The sequence below is a fragment of the Xiphophorus maculatus genome, chromosome 15 (genome assembly GCF_002775205.1).
Source record: "Xiphophorus maculatus strain JP 163 A chromosome 15, X_maculatus-5.0-male, whole genome shotgun sequence".
Classification (NCBI taxonomy): Eukaryota; Metazoa; Chordata; class Actinopteri; order Cyprinodontiformes; family Poeciliidae; genus Xiphophorus; species Xiphophorus maculatus.
In genome coordinates, this window is record NC_036457.1 from 23,236,629 (window position 1) to 23,263,260 (window position 26,632).

Genomic DNA, 26,632 nt, shown 5'->3' on the forward strand with positions numbered 1-26,632 from the left:
ACCCAAACAAACCCAGCATGAGGGGAGTCTGCGGGCTTTTACTCTCTGAACTCAACAAATCACTTTCCAACTGTTTTTCCGAATGGGATAATAAGCACTGCTGCTGCTGTCATCATTCTCATTCTGCTCATTCTGGAGCTGCATTAATGAGATGGTAGAAGTGAAACACACATGCAGTGAAAGGAGAACATACATTTGCCTATGAAAGCTATTAAAGCAGTAGCTTGAGTTTGGGTGAGCCTGCAGAATTCTTCTCGGCCTTTTGGTTTGTACTAACCAGCAACATGGTTTACAGAAATTATCATCTCCTTTCTCGGTTTATTGTGCTACAACCAAAAACATTGCATGGCACTGGGATTTTATGTGACAGAGAAATAAACAACATAGTGCCTAACTGTTAGGTGGGAGGGTAACATAAGAGTAATGACTAATTCAAACCTCTGGTGATTGCTGAGGAACTGTCTTCAGGGTTCATCCGGGTTTGATATCATCTTGGTATAAATGCAGCTGTTTTGTTTCTGACCTCAGAGACCAAGCAACATAGCAGACAGGATACTGACAAATGGAAGGAGGGATCTAAAGCAGAACCAAGTTCTAAAACAATATGCCAGGTTTAGACATCTCACAGAACTCTGTTTAATCTATTCATCATAAATACTAAAGCATAAGGGAACAACTGCCCACCTTCCAACACAGGAAGGTCATGTAAACTGATAGGCCAAGGATGGGAGCATCATGGAAACCCTGGAGGAGCTGCAGAAACCAACAACTCAGGTGCAGCAATCTATGAACACGACAACTGTTAAGCTCCTCATCCGTCTACAAATGTTGAAGGTTTATGAGCAAAATCAAGAGACTAATTTATTTTTTATGCAAACTTTTATGCAACTTTTTTGAAGGATGTTTTTGGCTCTAGTGGCCTTTTCTTTACATTAAGTCAAGAGGAAGGCAGACTGTGAGAGGAGACATGTGGCAAAGGTCATTGGGCCAGAACTCCAACCTGTGATGGCCATGTTGACAACTGATGCCTCCATACATGGGTCACACGCTCTGCCCCTACACCACCACCACACCCAATGCACTGCTTTTCTTCTTCTTGTTCTAACAGCTTAGTATATTTACTTGGGCTTATAGTTATTTAACAGAATGTTAAGGATTCATGTTGTATATAGCACTCTATTGGAGAGGACTGTTGGTTTTATATGAACTGATAAACTATATAACAGGCCTTTTCATTACAAGGTGACCCATATAAAACCTGCTCATTTTCCTTCAGTTTCATACGGTGACGCTGCAAATTTCCAACCCTGGTGCTTTAATGGAGTAAGAACCATTGGCCTGGTGAAAGTCTAGAATAGAAAAGAACATTTCCATATTAGGTCAATGGCAGTTTGGGTTTCACCTCACCTTACACATGCTTGAAGGAAGATATAAACTGACGTGGTGAGGTTCCACATCTCATTGACTCCTGCACTATCTGAGATCTATCAGAGTGTCCCGAAATATCCCACGGCCCTGAACAAAGGAGCAAGACGTGATATGTGATACAGCCAGGGTAAAAATAGATTCACCACTGACGGATAAGGCTGTGTTTCATGATCGGTGCACAGGGTTCTTCGTTTACACCTCTAGTAGATGTTGTGTCTCTCTTGGCCTGGATAGATTATTTTTTCCACAAATGGATCAGCCTTATTTTTGTACAGAATGTATGTGCTGTAACCTGAGAACATGGACAGTCAAATCTTCTCACGCATGTCAAAGCACACAATTGCCATGTTTTGGGGGCTGAAAGGGTTTGTGTGGTCTGTGAAGCATAAATGAGTCGAGAGAATTCACTTTTTAAAGTGCAGGATATTTCTTTAGTTTTGAATGTCACTGCACATGGCATTATAACTGGAGAATCAGCAAAACATTACATCATGCTGGAAAAATCCATGAGAGGAACTGCAAGCTTTTCCAGCTGATGTTAGCGACACATCATCCAGATCAGTGTGAGAGGAGAATTACAGGGAGAGATAATCAAAGCTTTTTTATTATTTCTTTTTTTGCAAAAGAGAGAAGGTTGCATGTGGTTTTCACTCACACTAAAGATGAGATTCACCTTAGAACAATAGCATTAAGTTGTTATCCTTTAGCTTACAAAAAGTCACAATTCTGTTTTTACCAAATTATTTTATAGCATAGAGAACAGTCCTCTGTTCTTTTCTCTGAAACATGGAGGCAAAAACTTTTTTAAATGATGGATTTATAGATTAAACTCTGTATAAAAGAGCATTTATCCATACAGACTGATTGATTCAAAAACATTCCAGAGGTATAATGGGAATCATTTCTCCCACTCTGTGTTATAAGTGTATGCAATATGCCTCACAGTGACAGAAACAATGGCCTCTTTCACTGCCTGCACCAGGCAGGAGATGGGCTGGTGCATTATGGGAAGCAGACAGGCTCTTACAGTTCAACGCAGATACTTCAGAGGGGCCTCGCATTAACCCAGGCAACAAGGAATAGCTCTTAAACTTTCAGACATGGGTCATGTGTAAATAATGAAACTGTGTCTGGATCTGAAGGCAGGCAGCTCACGAACCTCTTACAGCTCCTGCTCTTTCTGCAGAATATTATGTGTTTCACATGGACGTCATCTTAAATCTGATGTAAAAGTGTTTTCAATTTCACTTGTAGTGCAGTCCTCCACAACTGATACGTGTCTGTCCTACATTAAAACACCAACTCTTCCCCCTTTTTTCCAGACATGGTAGCCTTCAAATATAAGGGAATTCAAGCTGTATGATCATTTATCTGGAGTTCAGAGGTAAATCCCTATTTGAGGGTATCACTGACTAAACTGGATTAGGAGCGTTGTCCTGATTGACATTTAATTCTGGAGGAGCAAAGATGAAGAGCATTTTGCTTTTCAGATGGCCATGTTCCAAAGTGTTGCAACATGTTCCAAGCTACACATCAGCACTGTGAGGCTATCTCAAGTGGAAGGAATGCAGATACATTCTGTGTCATGAGAAACAAATGTGCTTTTCCTGTGGTGACAAGCCAAAATGTCTGCTGTGAAACACCTGCTGAGTCAGAGCTGCATTCCTCCCATGTTTTTACAAAGACAGGAGGAGGAGGGGCTTTAGTTGTCCTTCTTTATTGGATCCACATGTGAGTCAAAACTCTATGTTATGGAGTCACGAATGTTCATAACACAGCAACAGGTTTGAAATTAAATGTTTGACTGCTGACACTGAACTATACTAAATAAACTAAATCAACTCCTACATCCAGAAAACTAGCTCCATTTCAGAAATGATCAAACACAACTTAGAACAGAGCTAAACACTATTTGATTCTCATAAAAGCATAAACCTAAGTACCACTTCAGGCAAAAAAAAAAAAAAATGAAGAGCCACTTAAAATTGGCTCAATATAAAAAAAATTGGGTAATATGTCTACACACACAATACTCTGCAAAATTCAGCAAGGACACTTCCTCTTTCCATCCCATGCCTAATTCATAGCAATCAACGCAGTTTGGTGCAAAAATGCCACGTGTTTCTTAATAAAGGGTGAGTTATCTATATAAATCATCGAAACGTTTATGGCAGAGATACAGCAGCAGCATCACTGGACACTCAAGAAACATGTAGCAGAAAAAAATGGTTGTATTTAATCAATGTTTTATCACAATCTGTATTTAGAGAGTGATAGATCCAGATATTGTTTACCTGTGAAGAGGTCAGTATGTTATATTAGCCAGAGGGATTCTGGGTATAGCTATGATAAAATCATACAGAACAGGGAAAACAGGGGTACATAATATTCTTATATGCTGATGACATGTTCCTGCCAGTTTTCCCAACTGAATTATTTAGGTCGTTTTTAGAATATATCTTTAACAATCCAAAGCCTATTAATACAAAATTATGCAATGGTGATATTGTATTGAATTGTGATGACAATATCATTTGTAATAAGTCCAAGTTCATCCCTCCTGTTTCTCATATCTGTTTCCAACTCTTTCTGTGACCTTCAACTTGTTGGGGATTTTAATCTGTCTGGTGTTGATATCTACTGCTGTAAGACGCCTGAATATTACCTCACGTTCAATAAATTAGAAGTTATGTCTCAATCAGCCTCGTTTGTCAGGTTAAAAATACCTTTTGAAAAAAACAGCCTTTACGGAGGTATCAAACATACTTTTCATTAAGCCCACATTTCTGTTTTTAAAAATTGTTGATGTTTTTTTTGTTTGATGTCATATTCTCATGTTAAATGTCATGTTTCCATTAGCTGTAAGTGGAAAATCATAATCAACAGAAGTAAAGGCTTTCAAACATCCATCACTGAGTAATTAATTTAAATAATGTGTTTTGCTTAGTGGTGAAATAATTGGGCTCTTCAATAATATTCAAAATTTTTAAATATGTCTGTACAGGAAAAATGTGATGACACTTGAAATACGTTTGTCAACAATCGTTACATTCCCTTCATTTCCATTGCTTGAATAATTCTTTAAGACACTTTTCAGTCTTTTTAGGTTCATTTGCAGCAACAACAAAAAAAAATCTAGACTTAAATTTAGATTATCATACTGCGAATGCTACCATAGAGTGGTTCAGTTCACAGCAGTCAGGAGTCCAGACCTAAATTAAACTGTCATCTGCAGTTTGAACATTCAAGTTCAGACATGACCTGAAAAGAATAAGGAAACATTTCTGTCTCTAGATGTGCAAAGTTGGTACAGATACGGCTCTGGGGAAAGAAACTTCAGATTTTACTTTTTATAGGTATATGTTTGTGTAAAATGAACATTGTTCTTTTATTCTATGAACTACTAGCAACCTGTCGCCGAAATTCCAAGTAAAAAATTTTGTATTTATTTGCAGAAAATGAGAAATGGTGAAATTTGCTTTCAGACCTCAAATAATGCAAAGAAAACAAGATGATATTCATTTAGAAACAATGCTAATATTTTCACTAAGGAGGAGTTCAGAAACCAATATTTGGTGGAAGAACCAGGAGGTTTCCTAAATTTTAGTATATATTGAAATATAGAAAATTAATTATCTATTGGATGAGTGGCAGTGTACTGCAGACAAATGTACACAACAAAACCCAGATACTATAAATAAAACTGAGTCTTAAAGCTCAGTCTGGTATTTTTACATTCTCAGGTCCCATAAAGTTTAAGATTTTTAAGAACCCGTTCCCCAGTGTTGGTCTGTTTACCCAATCATACCATCACCTGCTGCTGACGGCATCAATGTGCTGTTCTGACCCAAGTAGCACTATCTCTCTATCTCCTTTCCAAATATTTAATAATGAGTACAATTGTTGGCAGAAGCAAAAACAAAAACATATATTTCATCTGCTCTTAATAAACTTTAGTGTAAAAAGAAGCAGAGACTGAGCAGGTGTCAGAGCGGGATCCACAGACACCAACTGCTCCACGTGCTCTGGGCACTGTCACAACTTCTGGTCCTACTACTGCACTTAATCTTTACAACTTCCACTGTACCACAAACCATGGCTCACCAGCATCACAACATACACACACACACTCCCACCCCCCCACACACCTGGTGTTTATTTGAAGACTATGAAGAAAAACGTAGTCCTCACTTTGTGTAGTTAAGAGAACGTGAACGCTTCCACAGAAGATCACCAAAGAATGGTACTTTCTCTTTTAAAAGCTTATCCAGATCTGCTTGAATGTCGCTTCTGACAGACAGGGTGAAACTGTAGGACTGGTGTTACAGAGAGCGTTATTATGGGACATGTTCAAACAACCGCACAGGCAGAGCAGAGAAAGCTGTGGATGAATTATCATTAAAAATTAACTATAATACAGCCTGTGCTATAGCACCTGCAAAGGAAGTCAGACAAGGAAGCTTTATTTCCTTTGCAACAGTTAGTTATAAATGGAAACGCACACATTGCCAAGCATTCATTAGTTTTGAGCAATGTAGTTTTTGCTGTCGTTAACAACATGGATGTGGGCTTGATTCTTTCCTGGCGACTTTATCTGATGTGATTTAATTTAAAAATAGTTTTCTCTCAATAACACATTTGTGTGAACATCTAACAGTATAAAAGTCATGGGAAATTTTGCCGCTGTGTGAATAAAGATCTATCGAACAGTAATGAAGATGTGTGCAGCAGTAGCACAGTTTTTGTTTGTGTTTTGTCAGCATGACAAATGTTTGCCTTGCCTTCACACAGCCTAACCACAACAGGAAAAAACAGCCTTCCTGCCAAAGAAACAAATCAGGTTTTGACATGTAGAAACAAACCTTGCGAAGCATAGAAAGTGTTTGTTTTACTTACAGACTTGTCCTTCATCTTCGGGGGCTGATTAGTGATCATTTATCCACGAGCAGCGTGAGGACACATCACTGTCAGTCAGAAAGATCCGAGGTGGGACAGATGATTGGCAGCTCAGCGCAGCGTGGGGAGGGCGGCCCTGCAGCACCAACACAGACCCTCCTATCATCCACAGTTACTCATCCCTTCTCACATGAAAGCTGCGCAAACATGTGCGCCACGCTCAAGTCAGACATTTTACAAGAACACTTCCCATCACATTAGGCAACTCAAAAAGACACAGTGTGTTCTACTGGAGGGGGCCGGGGGTGCAGAGGGGGGGAATTATTGGTTTTTATTAAAAAACAGACATACTAAAAAAAATCTGACAGAATCATGCTGCAAAAAAAGGAATAAATATAATTAAACACTTTCTTTCAGGAGTAAAAATAAGAGCAAAAGGTTTTTAAAAAATAAGCACAGAACTTTAGGTTTTCTTTAACTGGGTGACTAAAATAAAACAGAATTGTTTTTTCTTCAGGGTAAAATATATCAATTAAAATATGTCTGTTGAGTTATAGATGGAAAACTGAACTGCAGAAAATACTGTAAGATTTCTTTGTACTAAAACATGCCAGACTCTTTCCTTCCTTCCTTCTTTTCCTCTTTTTCTTTCTTTCTTTCTTTCTTTCTTTCTTTCTTTCTTTCTTTCTTTCTTTCTTTCTTTCTTTCTTTCTTTCTTTCCTTCTAATTTTATTAACTTTTTAAAGCTCATCTAATCAACATATTTTTGTTAACTACAGAAAGTACAAACACATGATCCTTGCAATTGTATTTTAAAATAATACGTTTCAAACAAAAGCTTTGAATTCCTTATAAAATAAAACTTTCCCACATTTTGCAGCACAGTTTTTTGATTTTAGCTATTTATTGTTAAGTATTTAAAAATAATAATGCATAAAACTCAAAATAAAATTAAATAATTTAGAAAGAGCAATGCTCAAGGAAAATAATGTATAAGACATGCTATCTAAAATGTATCGCAAAAAACAAACAAAAAAATCCCCAGACACACTGCCAGGGCATGTTATATTTCTGGAAATAAAAAAAACATTTTTAACAAAATGATTATGTACATGAAATGCTCTTATTTTTATCAGAGCTGTAAAAAGATAAAACTTTTTAAAAACCTTTTAAACTGTATAAATAAATCCTTAGTAAGGAGGCTGGATTAAAACACTATAAATATCAGTTCACGTTTTTTATGTTTAAACTAAAAATATAAGAAAACAGCATAATTTAAAAGAGAACAGATTTTGAAAGGTTTGTTATTTTATTAATTATTTTTGTATTTTTCAAAGAAATACAATTCATGCATGAATTATTTTTTAAAATGATTTTTTTCAGTTTTGCTTTTCAAACTGACTGTTGATAATTTTTTACAAGTAAAAGCTGATAATCACAGTTTACTCAGTTCCAATAACAAATCAGCTGCTGTGCTGCATTTCTGTAGTATTTGTTGAAAGAAAAAAGAGAAACCAGGGAAAAGATGAGAATAAAACAAGAAGAAAAATAAAAGGAGGTACCACTCTCACACATATTTCACCAGCTGTAGATCAGCTGGAATGCTTCCAAGCTGCTTGAATGCTAAGAACCAATCATGAGGGAGACCAGCTGGGATGTGGTGTCATTTTCAATTTTGGATCAAATATGAAAAGTGTATAAAAGTCAGAGGGAGAAGCAGACAGGTGTCCACACAGAGCTGTTCTGACGCTGACGTGGAACTCAGCAGTGACTCAACATCAACAGAGGACCTTAGATGCCTGAGTCTGCTTGACCTTTCTCCATCTGCCCTTAATGCCACCGGCCGGGCAGCTAGCTGAACACAGCAGCATGTGAGGGGGCAGAAGGGTAAATGCCCCAGCTGACCAGGAAGTCATAGAATCCTAATTTTTCTTTTCCTTCTCCGTTCTTTTTGGTACTACAAAGTTCACTCCAGAAATAACAACTGTCAAACTAGAGCTGATATTTTTGTTCCCCATCTGTTATCCATACCTGCTGGTCCTTGCAGAGTTGTTTGGGGTGGGGCAGTGGGGCAGTGGGGCTCTGGCGGGTATATCTGGTGTAGTATTCAATGGACAACTTTTTCTGTTGCTCATCATTTTCGCTCATGATTTCATTTAGTTGTTACATAAACTCTTCATATTCATTATTGAGTGAATGAAATAAAATAATTCTCTGTGATAGCTAGCCCACTGCTAGCATTCATCCATGACTTTTTTTCCGGTTACACTGGACCCCATTTTTCTAACCAAGCAGGAGCAAAACCACTAAATGACTTTATCAACATGGGAAACATTTCTTATTTTTCTGCAAGGCAAACATTAGGAAGAGACACTAAATAAAAGCTAAATAAGTAAAAGACAATAAAAATGCAATCAAACCAGTAAATGAATCTAAAAGTGTCTTCAGCTTATTCTTAAAAAATTCATTTGACCTGCATCACTCATCTCACAACCAAACCAACAAAGCTGACTGGCTTAAAGCTTGTTTTCTTCAGACCTTCAGTGTGAGTTCTTTAAAATCTGGAACTACTGAAAAAATAATGATGCATCAAAATCAACCCAGCTGCCAATCACTAACACATTTTAATTTTAATAAGCAAAGATTCCAAGAAATGTATTTTACGGAAATTATTAAAGCATTTTTGAAATTGTCGAATTTACTAAACATACATGATGTATTAACTTTTAAATGTCAAAACCACCAACGATATAATTACATACAGCATGAATATTTCAGGTTGAAGTAATTTCCAGAGACTGGCATGTTTAAAGTGGAAAAATATATGTATATGATATTTTGAAAGCAGTTTTTGGGAACCAGTAAATTATTATGACTTATTAAAGATTATAGATGTATAATAAAAATGATCAATTTTTATTATGCATACATCCATTTTTAAAACAACAGATTGTATAAAATGTTGCCATCTCATCCATGACTTTATTGTGACATTATGGTTTGGACTTCAACCCATAGGTTCACTTCACATGTTCCTAGTGAGACTCGGTATCTTGGTTCAGTTTAGTTCAGGAAAAACTAGGAAACAGACCAGAACCTTTCCCAATTTAAATTCCTCATACATGAAATCTACTCCTCTTGTTGTAGAATGATTTTTTTCCCTTTTTTGCTTTATTGTTTCTTGCTTAGACAGAAACACAAAGGGAAAAGTTGATCTCAGAGAACGTGGGGCTGCGTGTTGAAAATGGTAAAAAGCCACAGGCAGCAAATCCTGCTGATCTCGTTGTGAGCTTACAGGTTTACAGTGCTGCGAGGGGCTCGGTGCAGGAAGTGGGCTCATTACTGCTTTTCCACGCCCACAGCCTCCTCATTCCCACCCACCACTAAGCCAACTCTCCCCACCACCACCTCTCCACCCCAACCACCTGTGCTAGTCTCACAGGATGCCCCCCCTTCTCTCCCCCCAACTCTCTTCTTCTCTTGTACAGCTGCACTTCTTTACCAAACCGCACACTCAACATGCTTTGTTGTTTTACACTTCACTGCTTCAACAACATCACTGATGGGAAGACTTTTTTGCTAGACTGCTACACGTTGCATATTGTGGGTTTTAAACATACTTTTCACTAAGCCTATATTTCTGTGTTAAAAAATATTTTTATTGGTGTGATGTTATATTCTAATAAGGGATGTATCTTTAACTTGTTCATTTGATTAATTCAAACATAGATCCTAACACGTTCAAATTTTTAACTCAGTTAATCACATTTGTTCCACCTACAAAACTTCCAAACAAAATCTTTGTATTTGTGTATAAATCTGACACACAAGCAACACCAGCAAACAGCAGCGATGGACGACTGGGGTTCATTTCTGCTTCAAAAAACGACCTGATGGGACGCTGGAGAAGACTTCAAGTTGTGCTAAAAGAAGTTAGTCTATCAACAAAGCTATTCTAGCCTGAAAAAGCATCTCAATGCTAACATCAGCACAGACGTCCACAATGCTAACGTCCACAGTCACATTTGTAAAGAAGCTCCATGAATGACTGGGAGTTCCTGAAACTCTGAGAGGCTAAATAGAACGAATCTGATCCAATCTGATGGAGCAGATTAGAACAGATTAAAAGCAATAAATATATTTGCTGTTGAGCTCATATGTTTCTTACTCAATAATGTAGCAGCAAAAAGATTTTTTAATAGAGAATGTTCCTTATTTTGCATACATATGATTTTTGATTAAAATGGGATTCATTGTGAATAATTAATTGGAGATCCTGATTAAAAGTTTTAATCAAAACCCAAGCCTAATTTAAATATTAAATGTGAAGTTTTCATTGTTGTAAACAAAAAATTACCTTCATAAGAAATAAAGGTGGGAAAACATTATTCTGTGTGGAATTAATCTGTACAATGTCACAGGTTTAGTAAACACACACACCCACACACCACATAACACCCTTGTCCCTAGTGGGGTCGGGAGGTGCTGGTGTCTATCTCCAGCTAACATTCCAGACGAGAGGTGGGGTCACCCTGGACAGGTCGCCAGTCTGTCACAGGGCAACACAGAGACAAACAGGACAAACCCACCATGCACAGGGAGAAAATGCAAACTCCGTGCAGAAAGACCCTGGGCTGGGAATCAAACCCAGGACCTTCTTGCTGCAAGGCAACTGTGCTACCAACTGCGCCACTGTGCAGCCATATACTATATATATATATATATATATATATATATATATATATATATATATATATATATATATATATATATATATATATATATATATATATATATATATATATATATATATATATATATACAGTAAATATATATATATATATATGTATATATATATAATATATTGTATTATATATATATAATAAATAAAACAATTCCCTTCTCACCCACCCCGGGTGGTTCTTATCCTCTGAGCTCAGGTCCTCTACCAGAGGCCTGGGAGCTTTAGGGTTCTGCCCAGTATCTTGGCTGTGCCAAGGACTGCACATTTCTGGACTGAGATGTCTGATGTTGTTCCTGGGATCTGTTGTAGCCATTGGTCCAGTTTGGGGGTGACTGCCCCGAGGGCCCCGATGACCACATGCACCACTGTGGTCTTCACCTTCCAGGCCCTCTCCAGTTCCTCCCTGAGGCCCTGGTATTTCTCTAGTTTCTCGTGCTCCTTTTTCCTGATGTTGCAGTCGCTTGGTATTGCTACATCTATCACAACGGCTTTCCTCTGTTGTTTATCCACTACGACAATGTCTGGTTGGTTCGCCATTACCATTTTGTCTGTCTGGATCTGGAAGTCCCACAGGATCTTAGCTCTGGCGTTCTCCGCCACCTTTGGGGGTGTTTCCCACTTTGATCTCGGGGTTTCCAGTCCATATTCTGCACATATGTTTCTGTACACTATGCCTGCAACTTGGTTATGTCGTTCCATGTACGCTTTCCCTGCCAGTATCTTGCACCCTGCTGTTATGTGCTGGACTGTCTCAGGGGCCTCTTTGCACAACCTACACCTTGGGTCTTGTCTGGTGTGGTAGATCTGGGCCTCTATTATATATCTGTATATATATATATATATGTGAGCAGAACAAAAGAGAGCCATATAGAAGGATATGATCTCACACTTCAGAGGAAAAAAAAGTAAAAGATGTATTTATATATATATATATAAATACATCTATATGTATATATACATACATGTATGTATGTATGCATATAGTACATAATAGATAGATTATGTACTATCTATATATAAATAGTTAGGTAGATAAATATTTTTTATTACACATAAATAATATTTATATATTATTTTATTACACATAATTATGCACCAAATAAATATTAAACAAATCTCTCTGCAAAAGCAAGGATGTACTGATGATTGCACCATTACTGACAAGCATCTTACTGTTTCATTGTTCTCTGTGCGATGTCAGTGAGCAGAACAAAAGAGAGCCATATAGAAGGATATGATCTCACACTTCAGAGGAAAAAACACGGCAGCTTTCCCCTGCCTGTGCAGAAGTGGAGAAAACCACGCTGAAACTATCACTTTTCAATCAGACGTGTTTATTTTAAGAAACTCAAACGTTATTGACCATTGGCTAATACCTATCTGCTGTCAGGTGCAAACCTAGTAGGGGTGATAAGAGAGGCTCGGCTGAAGCAGCAGGAAGCTGTTTAACTGACAAAAGCAGCACAAGCAGCTTTCAAAGTTCCAGTTTGTCAAAAATAAATAGAGCCGGATGCCTTCAGATCTAAATGTACAATCATGCTTGATTGCACACTTTATCTGCAAGCAATTATTTTTTTAATTTCTATTTGTCTGCATAACATTTTCTGTATATTTAGTATCTTATTTACAGGCAAGAGAAGAAAAACAGAATGCTGCAAAACTTCCCAACAACAGAAGGAGATGTTTCTGACCTACAGCTCTTCCATCGGCTCCCTCTCCGTCATTAAAGGCTCAAATCAACATTTCAACAGCAATTCTCTTCACCATAACATAAAAGCAAAGATAAATCAATGTAACGCTTTGTTCAACCTTCAATAAAAAAACAAATAACTATTTAAAGGATATTTGGAATGGTAATAGAAAGAAGTATTACCGGTACAAGTACCGGACTCTCACCATAGTCAGAACTTTTTAAACAAAATAATAACACTTTAATGATGTTATTACTTTACATTATTTTAATAATGTAAAGCATCATATTCTTCAAGTGAACTAAAACATTGGGATGGGGTGCCAGGGTTTTCTTTACCAGCTGATTCCTACAGTCAGTGCCTTTCTGCCGCCCCCCCCACACACTCACAGGACAGAATACATGGAGCAATGATCCGACAGCAGCATGAGGCTCACACAGTTTAGCACACACTAATGAATCACACAATTACCTAAATCACTTTCATGTTGTGTATATAAAGCGGCTGTATACAAATTATTTGGGGCTTGAAGAAATAAAAAGTGCTACTTCCTAAAAACAATTAGAAAAATCTGAATATTGTATACATATGTTTGTTTGTATCTTAAATTGCAGGGTAGGAGAAACACTAAAAGATGAGTTCCTATTCATTTAATCTTTTAAATGAATAGGAACTTTAACAGAAAAAAGGTTAATAGTGGGTAAATATGTGAGTCCTATTTAAATATCTGTAACATGTTATTTCAGAAAATATACTGTATCACATTTCAAAGGTTATCGCCCCAAACTATTACTGTTACATTTTTGGGGCATATTCTACTGAGGTGACAGGATGGTGAACTTTTAAATCTGTTGTGACAAATGGTTGCATATTTCTGCAGAAAAAAATAATAATGTCTTGGTTCTGCAAAGCCTCTTGAAGCCAGATTAATGTTTTAAAACATGAAGTGTTTACTATTTTATATCCAATATCTGGATTTAGCTCTGAATCAAACACCCTTCCACTGAATAAGTTCTTCATTGGTGACAGAACAAGTTCTAGTGATTTACCTGACTGTGTCACTGAATTTATTCAGTGAGTTAAAATGTTTATGTAATTTTACTTTATTCATTTATTTATAATGGTACTATTTCAAAGCCATGTCAGTGTTAAGATGTAATTTTAAACTTATTCTTAAATTTAAAAACAGAGTGATGTTGTTAAAGATTATATTACTGTTAGGGTGAAATTGTTCTTTATATAGATTGTGAAGCATAATCTCACAGCAACACTGAAGTTCTTCTGTCTCGCTTTATTAAAATACCCAGCTGCCATTGTAATGAGTGAAACAGCTGATTGTAGAGATAAAGCCTGTGTGTGTGATTAGGTTAAAGTGAAACACTGGAAGTGTTTGCCTGAAATATGGCAACACTGGAAATACAACCCTGTTTAATATGAATAATCTCAGCAATTCTGAGGAATGATAACAATAATAATGTAATTATTTGAAAGACATTAACCTGGGTTGATTTCTTGAAAATGACTCTGCCACTGTGACCAACTGCAGATAAAAGAAGACTGGGGATCTTTAACTGATACCACTTTCTGATGTCAAACTAGCAGTTCATTATTTTAACATAACTCCACCTCATGGTTATAACATGATCAATATAAATTCCAGGTTGCTCTAGACAAATCACATTTTTAATATTTTTAAAAATTCACACAAAAGTTGCAGGTTTTCTTATTTTAAAAATAAACCAAAATTTTTAAATGTATAGGAACATTTTTGTCGATTAGCCGTAACTTCATTTGCTTTTCATTTACTTCCATAGAAAACCCCAAAGGAGAATTTAGTACTTCTTTAGTGATCACATGTTGTGATTGATTTGACAAGTATCAGAAAAACACTTTAAGATTATTATTAAACTTTGGTCAGGATCTCTGATAAATAGACTATTTCCTCATTCTTCCAAGATTATTCCACAAAAAAACAAACAAAGAAACATACATACATACATACATACATACATACATACATACATACATACATACATACATACATACATACATACATACATACATACATACATACATACATACATACATACATACATACATACATACATACATACATACATACATACATACATGCATACATGCATGTATACATACATACATACGTATGTATGTATACATGTATAAACACACAAGATCACAAGAAATCTTGTGAAATCAGATATATAATGCTTTCACAGATATATAATGTTTCACACACTGCCTTTTTATGTTCATCTTTAATTCAGTCTTTTTTTATGGCATTTATGTCAATATGACATCCTATCGTAAATTTAGATACATTTAAATATGTATAAAGAGTTCTCTGTTCATGTCTATCATTAAACGTTAATGTGCTAAATCAAGTTTATTTTTTAACATTCAAACACTTCAGTTTCCATGAATAAAAATAACTATATGCCCCAAACGTCATATTAGTCAATAAGTATAACCCTCTGAGTTATTTGTCTTAGAAATATATCTTGGTTCTAGGAAATGAGCAAAAATATCACTGTGGAAAAATTATTTTTAAATACGCTGTGTTCCAAATTATTATTCAAGTGATATTTTCTCAGATTTTCTTAAATGGTCAATGCAAATGTTGGTCAGTATAATTTTCAAGTCATGAACTATTACAGTATAAATCAAATTTTACTGAACAAAGCTCCCCATGAGAACAGCATTTTTTTCAAAAATAAAAAACTCAAAATGCACTGTTCCAAATTATTATGCACAGCAGATTTTCTAAACAATTTATGGATTATAAAGGACTGCAAACGGTCATTGTGCAGCATTAAGTGGTCACATGTACTAAAATCAAAAGCTATTTCAATCAAAAACATCTTAACAGACCGAATTACATGTTAACATAGGACCCCTTTTTTGATATCACAGCACAATTCTTGCATCCATTGAACTTGTGAGTTTGTGTAAAGTTTGTGCTTGAATTTCTTTGCAGGATGTCAGAATAGCTTCTCAGAGCTGCTGTTTTGATATGAACTGCATTCCACCCTCAAATCTTCTGCTTGAGGAAACTCCAAAGATTCTCAATAGTGTTGAGGTCAGAGGAGGATGGTGACCACACCATGAGTTTCTCCCCTTTTATGCCTATAGCAGCCAATGACACAGTGGTATTCCTTGCAGCATGAGATGGTGCATTGTCATGCATGAAGATGATTTTGCTACAGAAGGTACGGCTCTTCTTTTTGAATCATGAAAGAAAGTGATCAGTCAGAAAGTCCATATACTTTGCTGAGGTCATTTTCACACCTTCAGGGACTCTGTAGGGGCCGACCAGCTCTCTCTCTCTCTCCCCATGATTTCGGCCCACAGCATGACTCCACCACCTCCTTGCTGACGTCACAGTCGTGTTGGGACGTGGTGGCCATCCACCACCAATCCACTACTGTGTCCATCTGGACCATCCAGGGTTGGACAACAGTCATCAGTGAACAAGTCTGTTTGAAAATTAATCTTCCTGTACACCTGGGCCCACTGCGACCATTTCTGCTTGTGAGCTCTGGTTAGGGGCCCAATAGTAGGTTCATGCACCGCAAGCCTCTAGAAGATCCTCCACCTTGAGGTTCCAGAGGCTCCAACAGCTTCAAATAACTGTTTGCTGCTTTGTAAGGGCATTTGAACAGCTGCTCTCTTAATCCGATCAATTTGTCTAACAGAAACCTTCCGCATTTTGCCTTTATCTGTACAAACCCATCTTTGTTCTGAATCAGCCATAAATCTCTTCACAGTACGATAAAGCTTCAGTTTTCGTAAAATATCTAATGTTTTCTTACCTTGTCATACGGCACTACACTATCTGATGATTTTCGTCAGCAGAGATTCTTTCTCTTTCCAAAATTGCTTGAAACCTGTGGCCTGCTTAATAATGTGGAACATCCTTCTTAAGTAGATTTCCTTTACATCTGATAGTCTCCTACAAGATGGCTGCAATTTATTATCTAAAGTTAGTCAGACATGAATGTTCCACAGCATGACTCACTGATCTGATCTACTTTTCCAGTCTGATGATGTCTTCAGCTGTAGTCCAGAACAGGTGGAAGCTATGTTTGAACGTGTACTGTTATTAATGCTGCATCTTTAGCTGTTAAATTTACTGTAAAATTTTTCTTCCTATCTGTGTCTACATTGATGCTGTGTTGTACCTGTCTGCTGATGAACTCATGTGAGCTATCAGAGTTCAGACGATAACCTTACTGTAAAATTCCCTCTCTGGCTCTTTACCAGCTGTTTCATCCATTTCATCATTAATTACTAAAATAGGCGCACTGTGTTCTTTCTGTGCAACATAAACATCATGTGTTGACTGTTAAGTTTATATTGCAGAACCCTCAAATCCAGTAAACATCAGACGTTAGGTTGTGGGCAAACATAGTTTCACATCTAAAATAGGTCTATAAAAGATCAGCTCCTCATTAATCTGCTGAACAGGAAGGTTGTTGTGACTTTCCTCAACCAGTAAACACATTTCACGGAGGGAGAAGCTGCCTTAGTCTCTGACATTTTTCTTAGATCATAAGATTGAATTTTAATGTTTCTCAGCCACAGATAACAAACAGTAGAGTTGATCATAACTACACGTGTTTGCACCACTTCCATCACCGGAGGTGAGCGGGTTACTATTAATATGATTCAGACATAGCCTGGAGTTTTAATGCCTCTCTGGTGAACAACACACCTTACAGCCATTGGTCTAAATTTCCACAGCTGATAAAAAATAAATAAATAAATTTTGCAATATTCAGTCAGTGGATCATTCAGAATCCAGTCTAATTCAAGCACATTTTCAGCCTTTCATATATATATATATATATATATATATATATATATATATATATATATATATATATATATATATATATATATATATATATATATATGAGGATGGAAGGGTCTTTGTGATTGGCCGAGCCCCGGACAGGCAGCACGGTGTCAGGGATGGAAGGAAGCTCAGTCCCAATCAGTCTCTCTATGCATTGCCAGTCAGAGGTGTTACATGCTCCAAACCAGACTGATACACTTATACACACATATTTGCACACACATAGTTACATAAACATACAGGTATATATCTATACATGTACAAATATGTGGGCTTCTGAAACCAACCAATCACCAGAGAAATCAGAACAGCCCTTCATGTTGTTACTTTCCAGTCCAGTATGTTCTGGCTGAGCATGTGACTGCACCAGGGTCAGTAGAACACTGACCCTGGACCAACCATCTCCGTCACCTTGACATGATCGAATACAATCCAGTAAAATCAGGAAAGCCCACCGCAGTTAATGATATCTGGGAAGGATCCCTCATGACTACTTGAAGATTTTGAGTCACTTTGACAAAAACCTCTTTTACAGTGTTTGAATTCCTCAGCTATTAAGTTCAGATGTGCATCATTTAATTAGCTCAGTAAGACCTGATCTTACTGAGATGCATGGGAGAGTTGAGAAGGTCATGCTCTCCACCTGAGGCAGAGCAACAAGCTTATGAGACCATCAGGCAGGTTTGATGGAACCATCAAGATCATTTACACAAGTTGAATATCTCTGAGACACAATGAGAGCAAAACAACAAGCAAACAAAACAGAGCAAGAAGAAATCTGCCTGCTTCTCTGCAAGTATCTGAGCTGGGCTGCAAACAGAAAGGCAGACCGTACAGCTGCAGAGTGGAGGGACGTGGGCCCACCAGGGACACTGCAATCTGATTTTATGTGTCCAGCAAAACCACCACTGGAGGTGGCAGGAGAAGATGAAGCAGCCACAACATGACGAAGTGAGGAAGGGACAGCTGTACTGAAACAAGAAGGGAAACAATAGCTCCTGTTGTAAAGTGCTGAATCTGATGCTCCACTCAACAGTCCTGCTCCATCCTCACATGGCTGACATGCCTTCAAGCTGACGTGGAGGAGTTAGGGGAATATATCCCCCCACCTCACCACCCACCTCTCTTTCCAGGCTGAGGAACTGATTTGGGATGTTGAGCGTGAGTTGATGAGCGTCCCACAGAAAAAGCACAGAGAAAGAAGAAAATCAGTGCCTGAATGTGCAACTTTTTCTATAAGGTTCTCTCAGTCAGGTTAGTCACATTTTGCTCCTTTTAAAATAAAAAAAGCAACTTAATATGACAATTCACGCTTAGAGACTATATTGTTTTGTTGTGACATGCATCTGCATTCAGGAGATATCACTCAGTCACATCTATTCCAGCTGCAATTTCATGAATCATTAACCCATTAGTGCTTGGTTACTTCTGAACACAAGGAGCTTCTTCACTCATTATGGTTTTAATTTGAAACATAAAACATGAATCACCCGGCTCAGCAGATAACTGAAAGGGGTGGAGAGTTGAGGCCTGGTGGAGGGCGGGGGGTCTAACCCTGGATGTGCATGCTGAACCCTGGTTCAGCATGCACAGACTGAAAAAAGTGGTGGGTCAGCAGGGTTGCTTAGAAGATTGCTATTGCCTTGTGGGATTTCTGCTCCAGCTGCCAGCCCTGAGGGACTCGTTATGCTAGGATCCCCAAAAAACTCCCTCAGACTGAGAAATGTTCCCAAACCAAGCCGCAGTTAATGGATGGAGCTTACATAATAGTAGTGAATAAGTCCAAACTTGTTATTCATCTGGTTTAAAGGATGTACTATCTGTTTTTTTTTCATGTAGATGACCAGAGTAAAAAAAAAGAAGAGGTACTTCAGATTAAAGAACATGTTTAGTTCTGTTTATTTTGTAAAATAAAAACTCTCAAGCAGATAGAGATGTAACTTCCAACTATAGAAGTCATATTTTGTTTTTTAAGGTTTACAACAAACATGATTTTTTTTTCAAATACCTGTTGGTGATTAAACCAGAGTGAAGTCATTCTCTAAACTCCCTCATCAACAAAAGATAGAAAAATAACTTACTGCATGAGTAAAAAACAAAATCACTTCAAAAGGATCTTTAACAGTTTGTCTTTATAATGTTTCATTGTAAGTTAATGATTTTAGTTGCAAGTTCAGCTTTTAAACTAATTTAAAAAATTCTGAATGTGTAAAAAATGATTTGTCAGCATATAAAATCTATTGGAGAAGTTTCATAGAACAAAAGGAACATAGAAGTGCTTTTTGCAAAATTTAAGTCTTGAGTTTTACATTTCCTGTCTTGTTTCCACTAACTTTCTACTTACTGCTAAGAATATAGTTTTCATCTATCTTTGTAAAGTTTTATACAGGACCCCCAATAAAACTATAAAGCTACAAATAATTGTTTGCACTCATGCACAAACCTGTCTTTTGTTGTCAGTTTTCCTGTAACCAGATATTTTTGGGGGGTAACAGAGCAACTTCAGATCAATTTCATCCAGATTCCAGGACAGATCACCTGACTGGACGAAGCTTTAGATTACAGAATTATAAAGGGGGTAAAACAAGAGATTCAAGGTGAGTGATGCAATAACTCAGCAGCAATTCAATGCAACTGGTGAATTTTGTTCTGTAAAAACATGCAGTGCCTTTTGTTTCAAAGTATTACAATTATAGGCTGTTATTTAAAGATTTAAAGATTTGCTTTGCTTCCAGATCTGTCAATATTTTTTCAAAGTATAGAACAGACAGTGAGCTTGTGGGAAGTCAGATTCAATGACTGGAAATCAGATGTTCCACTCATAAGAAGCTGCAGACGGAGCCATCCAGAGCCGGTCCTGCTCTGGAGAACTGGATCAAATTAAAGATTTAAACTAAAGTTTTAACTAATTTCATGATGACCTGAAGCTGAGTCCATGAATGACTTTAACATGTTAATAACTCTGAATCTGACAGTACTGCTTGTAATTGAATGAATTTTCACTGAACTAAAGATACAGAATTGGCTTTGAGTTGGAACAGTTTTTTCCTGTATTTATAATTTCCTAAAGCAAAAAGTACAAAAATATTGTTTTTGCAGATTAAGCACAATAATGATCAGCCAACAGGAATATGTCTAATTACCCACATATGGACATTATATTAATGTTAATATAAAAACATATTGATAAATATGTTTGTCATTTATTCAGTTTCTTCTATATAAACCACAAATATAGCAACAGGCTATGACTGACATTTAAACCTGCCTGAGTCACTCCGGGTAACGGAGCTGGATGGGCTCTGCGTGGGAGAGAAGAAAGGAGCAGGGGGCTACTGTACAGAACAAAGGACTCGGTGCGTGAAACTGCGCATGAGCGCTGCCACCACGCACGTGCTGCAAAGCCAGCTCCATGTCAGTGAAGTTTTTCTACGTCAGCTGCCTTTAAAAAATGACACTGATTACATCCTTATTAGCGCGTCCCACGAACCAGAAGGTGGAATCTAAATGGAGAAAGGACGGAGCAGAGATGCGGCGAGTGATGAAAGGAGGATGAGGATGAGGATGAGGAGGATGGTGGGCGATGATGCCCCCCGCCCTCCCTCCTCCCCCTCTCGCCACTTGTGTTGCATCAGCATTATAGCAGACAAAGGATGCCGAGGATGTCACCGCTGCTGGCGGTGCTGTATCACAGCTTCACTCCGGTCCTTCATCGCGTCCACCCGGTCAGACAGCAGACAGACCGATGTCCCACTAAAACAAGTGAGGACACGGCATTGCTGCCAGACACACACACACGGTCCGTGCGCGCACACGTGCGTGTTCAACCCTAACAAAGTGAACAAAGCCGTCACAGTCCACTCAACATCTGAACTTGGTCGAATAATATATTCCTCTGTGCGTTCTTGTTATTATTTCATTTGTGTATCTATTTTATATTTAGTCATATTTAAATTATTTACAATATCACACTTATGTATATGTATATACATTTTCAATATAAATGTTATATTGCTTGTGCTTGTATTTGTATTTACCAATATTTAACACTTTGGATGGAGTAGCTGTCAGCATATAAGCACTTTCCCCTTGGGGATCAATAAAGTATATTCTATTTTATTCTGAAACAAAAGGAAACCACAAGTCAAACGCAATTCGAGATTTCAACCTATGGAGTGTGTGAACGAGGAGATCTCACACAGAACTGCTTAGTACTAGGAATCTTCCCAAACACTGTAGAAATGATCAATTATGCGCGTCTTGCATCCCAGCACGTTCCCCCCTCCATCCCTGACAACATGATGAGGTTGACGGGGGGACTGACGAAGCCACACTGCAGCATCCACTCACATGACAATGCAAGACGGGCGCATATTTTTGACAGTCACGGCTTGTAGCTGCCTTAGAAAGAGCCGCTTCTTAGGCTGCTTGTGGACAGCCGTGGGCGTCGCGACCTGCTCCAGATCTGCTTCACATCAAAGGAAACGCAGCGGAGAAAACCGAAACGACCCAGTGGAGAGAAACGATTGAAATGAGTCGGTCGGAGCAAACAAGGCTCGCCCTTACGCAGCAAATATAGCTTTCAGTCCTCAATGTGTGTGTGGGCATGGGTGGGCGTGTGTGTCTGACCATACTAGAAAGAGGTGGAGAACGTTAAATGCACGTCCTTTTTAAAGATAAAAATGCAAAAGAATAATTCTAAATCAGTGTGTGGGTGAACTTAAACGTTTATTAAGTGAGAGGGGGTGGAGGGTCAGTGACGCTGCACGGGTTGGGTGGAAGCATTCGGCTGCCAGGATCACTGATCTGGGATCACCAGCGCATCTACGTCTCTAAAACAGAGGAAAAACGGCCGCCGAGCTCAAGGAGAATTGACTCAAAGCACAACAGGATGTGGTACCGAGTTGTGTTTCACTCCTGAACCCGCGTTCACACCCCTACACATTACACCCTTCAATATTCGCACCGCACGCCAAGCTTTCAATATTCGTGCGTGTGGTTTCCCTCTTCTACTTTTTTTAATTCTATAAATGCCTTTTTTTAGTCCACAAAACTCAACGAAAACTCGCGTGGTTCGAGGCCACGTCTCTGACACTTATGCAAGTTTGCAACTCGGTCTTGGCAGCATCAACAATACATTCTGAGGCAGAGATTCTGAGGAGGCTGGCACATAAAAACCGGAGGCACACAAGGCAGAAAAAGCGTGAATAAACGTGCATGCTAGCTTACCTTTTACTTTCTATTTCTCTCGTTTTCCAGCCCTTTTGTCTGTTTCCCATATAAGTTCTTTCACATGATGGCTCGCTTTGTCGTTTCCTCAAAGCTTCCCGGCTGCAGAAGGTGAGTCCCTTCTAGTCGCCGCAACTTGCGTGTTTTTTTTTTCTCGATTACACGAACGACGTAAAAAAAACAAAAACAACCCAGTCTGTAATTCTACGGTCTGTTGTTGACGTGCGCGCGCGTGCGCGCCTGTAGCAATGTGCGCTGTGTGATCCTTCGCGGCTTGCCGCTCCGTCTCCGCTGTTTGTTACACTCAACTGGAACGCCTACTCTCAGTGGCTACATTGTTGACATTCGGCCGCTGACGTCACCCCACTCCCTCATTCACAACATCGTAGGCGCGCGTTGCTTTGCGTTGCTGTGGGCGGGAAGCGCGCGCGTACTCAGTGGAACGGACGGAGTGGAGTTTCGAGAATCGCCCCGCTGGCCGCCAGCTCAAATCCCACCCCTCGTTCGTCAGCGCGACCCCCTCTCCGGTCCCTCATTGCCTCCTCCAATCTCACCGCGACCCCTCCTCCTCTTTGGGTGCACACAGCGGGAACGTGACGGTAAACGATGACACAATGCATTTTTCTCTGTGGCTGTAACAGGAGTTTGCACAAATCTACATTTTAGTATTATTATTATTTAAAACACTATCTCAAAGCTTTGAGTTTTATCTTACAATAAAGAACATTTAATTGTGAGGTAACAGTGTTACAGTTAATTCTGTCACATTTAGGGTGACAGTTACCCTAAATGTGAGAGACAGAATTAATTAATTTATCTTTGTTGATAGTAAAGAACAATTTGAGCATTAGTTTTACATTATTTTTATTAAAATCCTTGCATACTGATGTAATAAATTAAATAGCAATTAATTTAAGTCTAACAATTCAACTTAAAAATAAGGAACTGTATGAATATGCATTTAAAAAATGTTCAGCATGTCAGTGTACTGCTATAAATGCTCAAACACAGAGTAACTTCTTTAACAGATCTTTCTGTTGAGGTCTTCATTACCACAATAACCATTTATCTCAATACTATAGAAATACTCCATAACAGTTTCAAATCTCAATAGATAGCATGATAGCACGATTTTTTGTAATAAGGAGAAAAACATAATCCTAAAAATATTTCTACTGCCATAGGCAGTATAGGCCAAATCAACATCCATCTATAAGGATTATTTCATCCTGAGACTGTTTTTTGTTTTTGTTGAGTGTAAACATAGATCTGGTTCTTCTAGAAGCATGCATTTTCATTTCATTCTTCTGGTAATTTGTCTGTGGTGACCAACTACCGTCAACAGGGTAGATTGCTACAGGTTCTGATAGTTTCTGTTCTCATTTTCAGTTTCAGTCTGGGTCCTTTTGTTAGCGTTTATTATTCAGCACATTAGCAGCTAATGCCTTTCCAACTAAACAGAGAAGTAATGGAGGAGGTGTGCTGCTCATTGCTCCATTACTTAGGAGTCAATGGAGCTGTCGCCTGGGGGACATCCTTATAATTTTAATTCATGTTTATAAATTGAAGAGTGTTGCTGACTCTGCAAACGGAAATGCATCTTGATGGATTCTGGCATCCTTCGTCATTTCCTTTTGATCTGGGCGATAGGTCAAAGTACCTCCTCAAATAAAGAGTCACACAGGCTCATCTTTTCATGTCAGCAGAGTTTTAAACTTCCAGCAGCAGCAGGTGAGCCACTAAGAGAAGGGAGGGGCTGACTGTCCATGTTTTTGCTATCAGAAGAAGAGCAACAACTTGGGCTCATTTTATATTGTTTTTATGCAAATCAATATCATTAAGTAATTACTTATTTTTGTTTTTTAGTCTTGATTATATCTATATATCAATTATTTTGCTAATTTGTTGCCCCAAGCTAATCGCCCTATGTGGAATGTTGCACTCCAAAACATTCCAGCTGTGATACATTCTTGCCCAGTAAAGATGGGATAGTTAACTGGGGTCAATGTTAAGTATCTTCTCTTAAATAGCCGTTTTCTTGCTGATTTTAAGCATGTGAAGTGAGTAACTCAGTCCTTCTGTTGTTGACCCCTAGAAACACGAAGCAGTTGATTGTCTGTCCCGCTGCCCTGTTAAGAGTAGACTGGGACGTATTTTTCTTCCTGATGTCCACAGTGTGGACAAGGTGACATTTTTGATCCTTAACATCTGTGGTCAGAAGTGACAAGAATTCCAAGATGTATTTGATGTTCAAATGCATTTCAGAGCTTTATGATAGTTATGAAATATAAATTGAAGCTGTGTGAACAGAATCTTTACAAAAGATTCCCAGGTGGGCGTGGGTGGTGTGCATAAAGAACTTATTCATCACCTGTGGATCTGTTGGGCCATGTAACACTGTGAGGATTTAATAGTTTGCAGGGAGTGTGAAGGTGTAGGTGAAAAACTTATGTTTCTTTTTAAAATTACATGTACTAATATATTTATTGATGTTATTGCTCTAAACACAAAAACAAACTGATATGCAAAGCGCATCTGTAAATATATTTCTTGACTACACAAATAATATTCAGTTTCACATTTGGATTTACGTATATCTTATATTTATAATCTATGGTAAATGTTTTTAATTAGTCTGACTTTTTTTCTTATATCCAGTTTATTAATTTGCTTTTCAAATGTTGTTCATTCAAACTTGCAAAAGAAAGATATTAACAATGTTAATAACATCAACAATAACAATAATAACACCTGATAGTCGAATATTGGTGGGTATTCGACTACCAGCTTAAAAAAACAAATAACATACAATGATATGTTAGTTTGTTTATGACATGAAGTTTTGCTTTCATGTGAAGGAACTTACAATTTTTTTATGCTTTGCAGATTTTTTCTCCTTTTAGGAGAATCTGCTGACACAGTAATGTTGTGGGACTGTGGAATGAATCAACTCATTGTTCCTTTTCTCCAAAACAGGTTTAGTGGAAACTACCATTATAAAATGTCAGATTCAGTTAAATTATATTGTTTACTTCGCAGAAACATTTTTAACCATTGAACCTTCTCTGACATAGACCAAGATTTTTTCTTGTACGAGATGCATAAGGCCCTTGGGAATGAAATAAATGGTATTTGTTTTACTTTATGGTAATCAGCATCGTGGTCATTAATTCAGTAACCAAAAGGCATTTATATAAATTAATAGTAATTGACTAACCTGGCCATTGCCTTTCTGTGCAATTCCACTGGAGTAAATTCTCACTTTCAGGACAGTCTGAACTTTCTCCTCTTGATTTGGATTTACACAAGTAGATTTTCTACCGGGCCAATCAGCGAACATAAGGAGGAGTTGTGAATAATGACATCAATTTTCTGTGCTGTTTTAGAATTGTAGTCGTCCTGTAGTTTTAGCAATGCCAGCGAAGGAAGTGAAGGAAGACATACAGTCTGTGTTGGTCACACTTCCAAATATTAAATTAACATTAACAACAGCCTCGTTCAGATCAGCATTTCTCTTTGCAGTGGAGGACAACTGTTTACAGCGCAGACAATTTCCAGTAAGCTTCTTGGCGTCAAATTGACACTTTACACACATCTCTAGCAAAAGTTAGCAACTTGGTAAATTTTAAAACCTGAACACAGTCCACTCCTCCAGAAAGCTATCATTTCTCAACAACCGAGAGCCCAGAGCCTCTGCAGGAAGCAAAGTGTAGAGCAAGGGACTGGTTTTCACCAGGCTAGTGATTGACATTATGTTCTCACTGAACT

The 26,632-nt window shown here is 37.9% G+C and overlaps 1 protein-coding gene across 2 annotated transcripts in view; it reads right to left on the reverse strand.

Annotated features, from left to right (window-relative positions):
• bach2 (BTB domain and CNC homolog 2) overlaps positions 1-23,163 on the reverse strand; it is an 87,745-nt gene extending 64,582 nt beyond the window's left edge. Inside the window, exons 1-2 of one of the 2 annotated variants that reach the window (XM_023347352.1) lie at positions 22,865-23,163; positions 6,325-6,460 (exon numbers count right to left, since the gene is read on the reverse strand). In XM_023347352.1, the coding sequence (XP_023203120.1) occupies positions 6,325-6,363 (39 nt within the window). In that variant the 5' untranslated portion in view covers positions 6,364-6,460; positions 22,865-23,163. The remainder of the gene's footprint in view (positions 1-6,324; positions 6,461-22,864) is intronic. The other variant, XM_023347353.1, reaches the window with a different exon arrangement.
• Between the last annotated feature and the right edge of the window lie 3,469 nt (positions 23,164-26,632).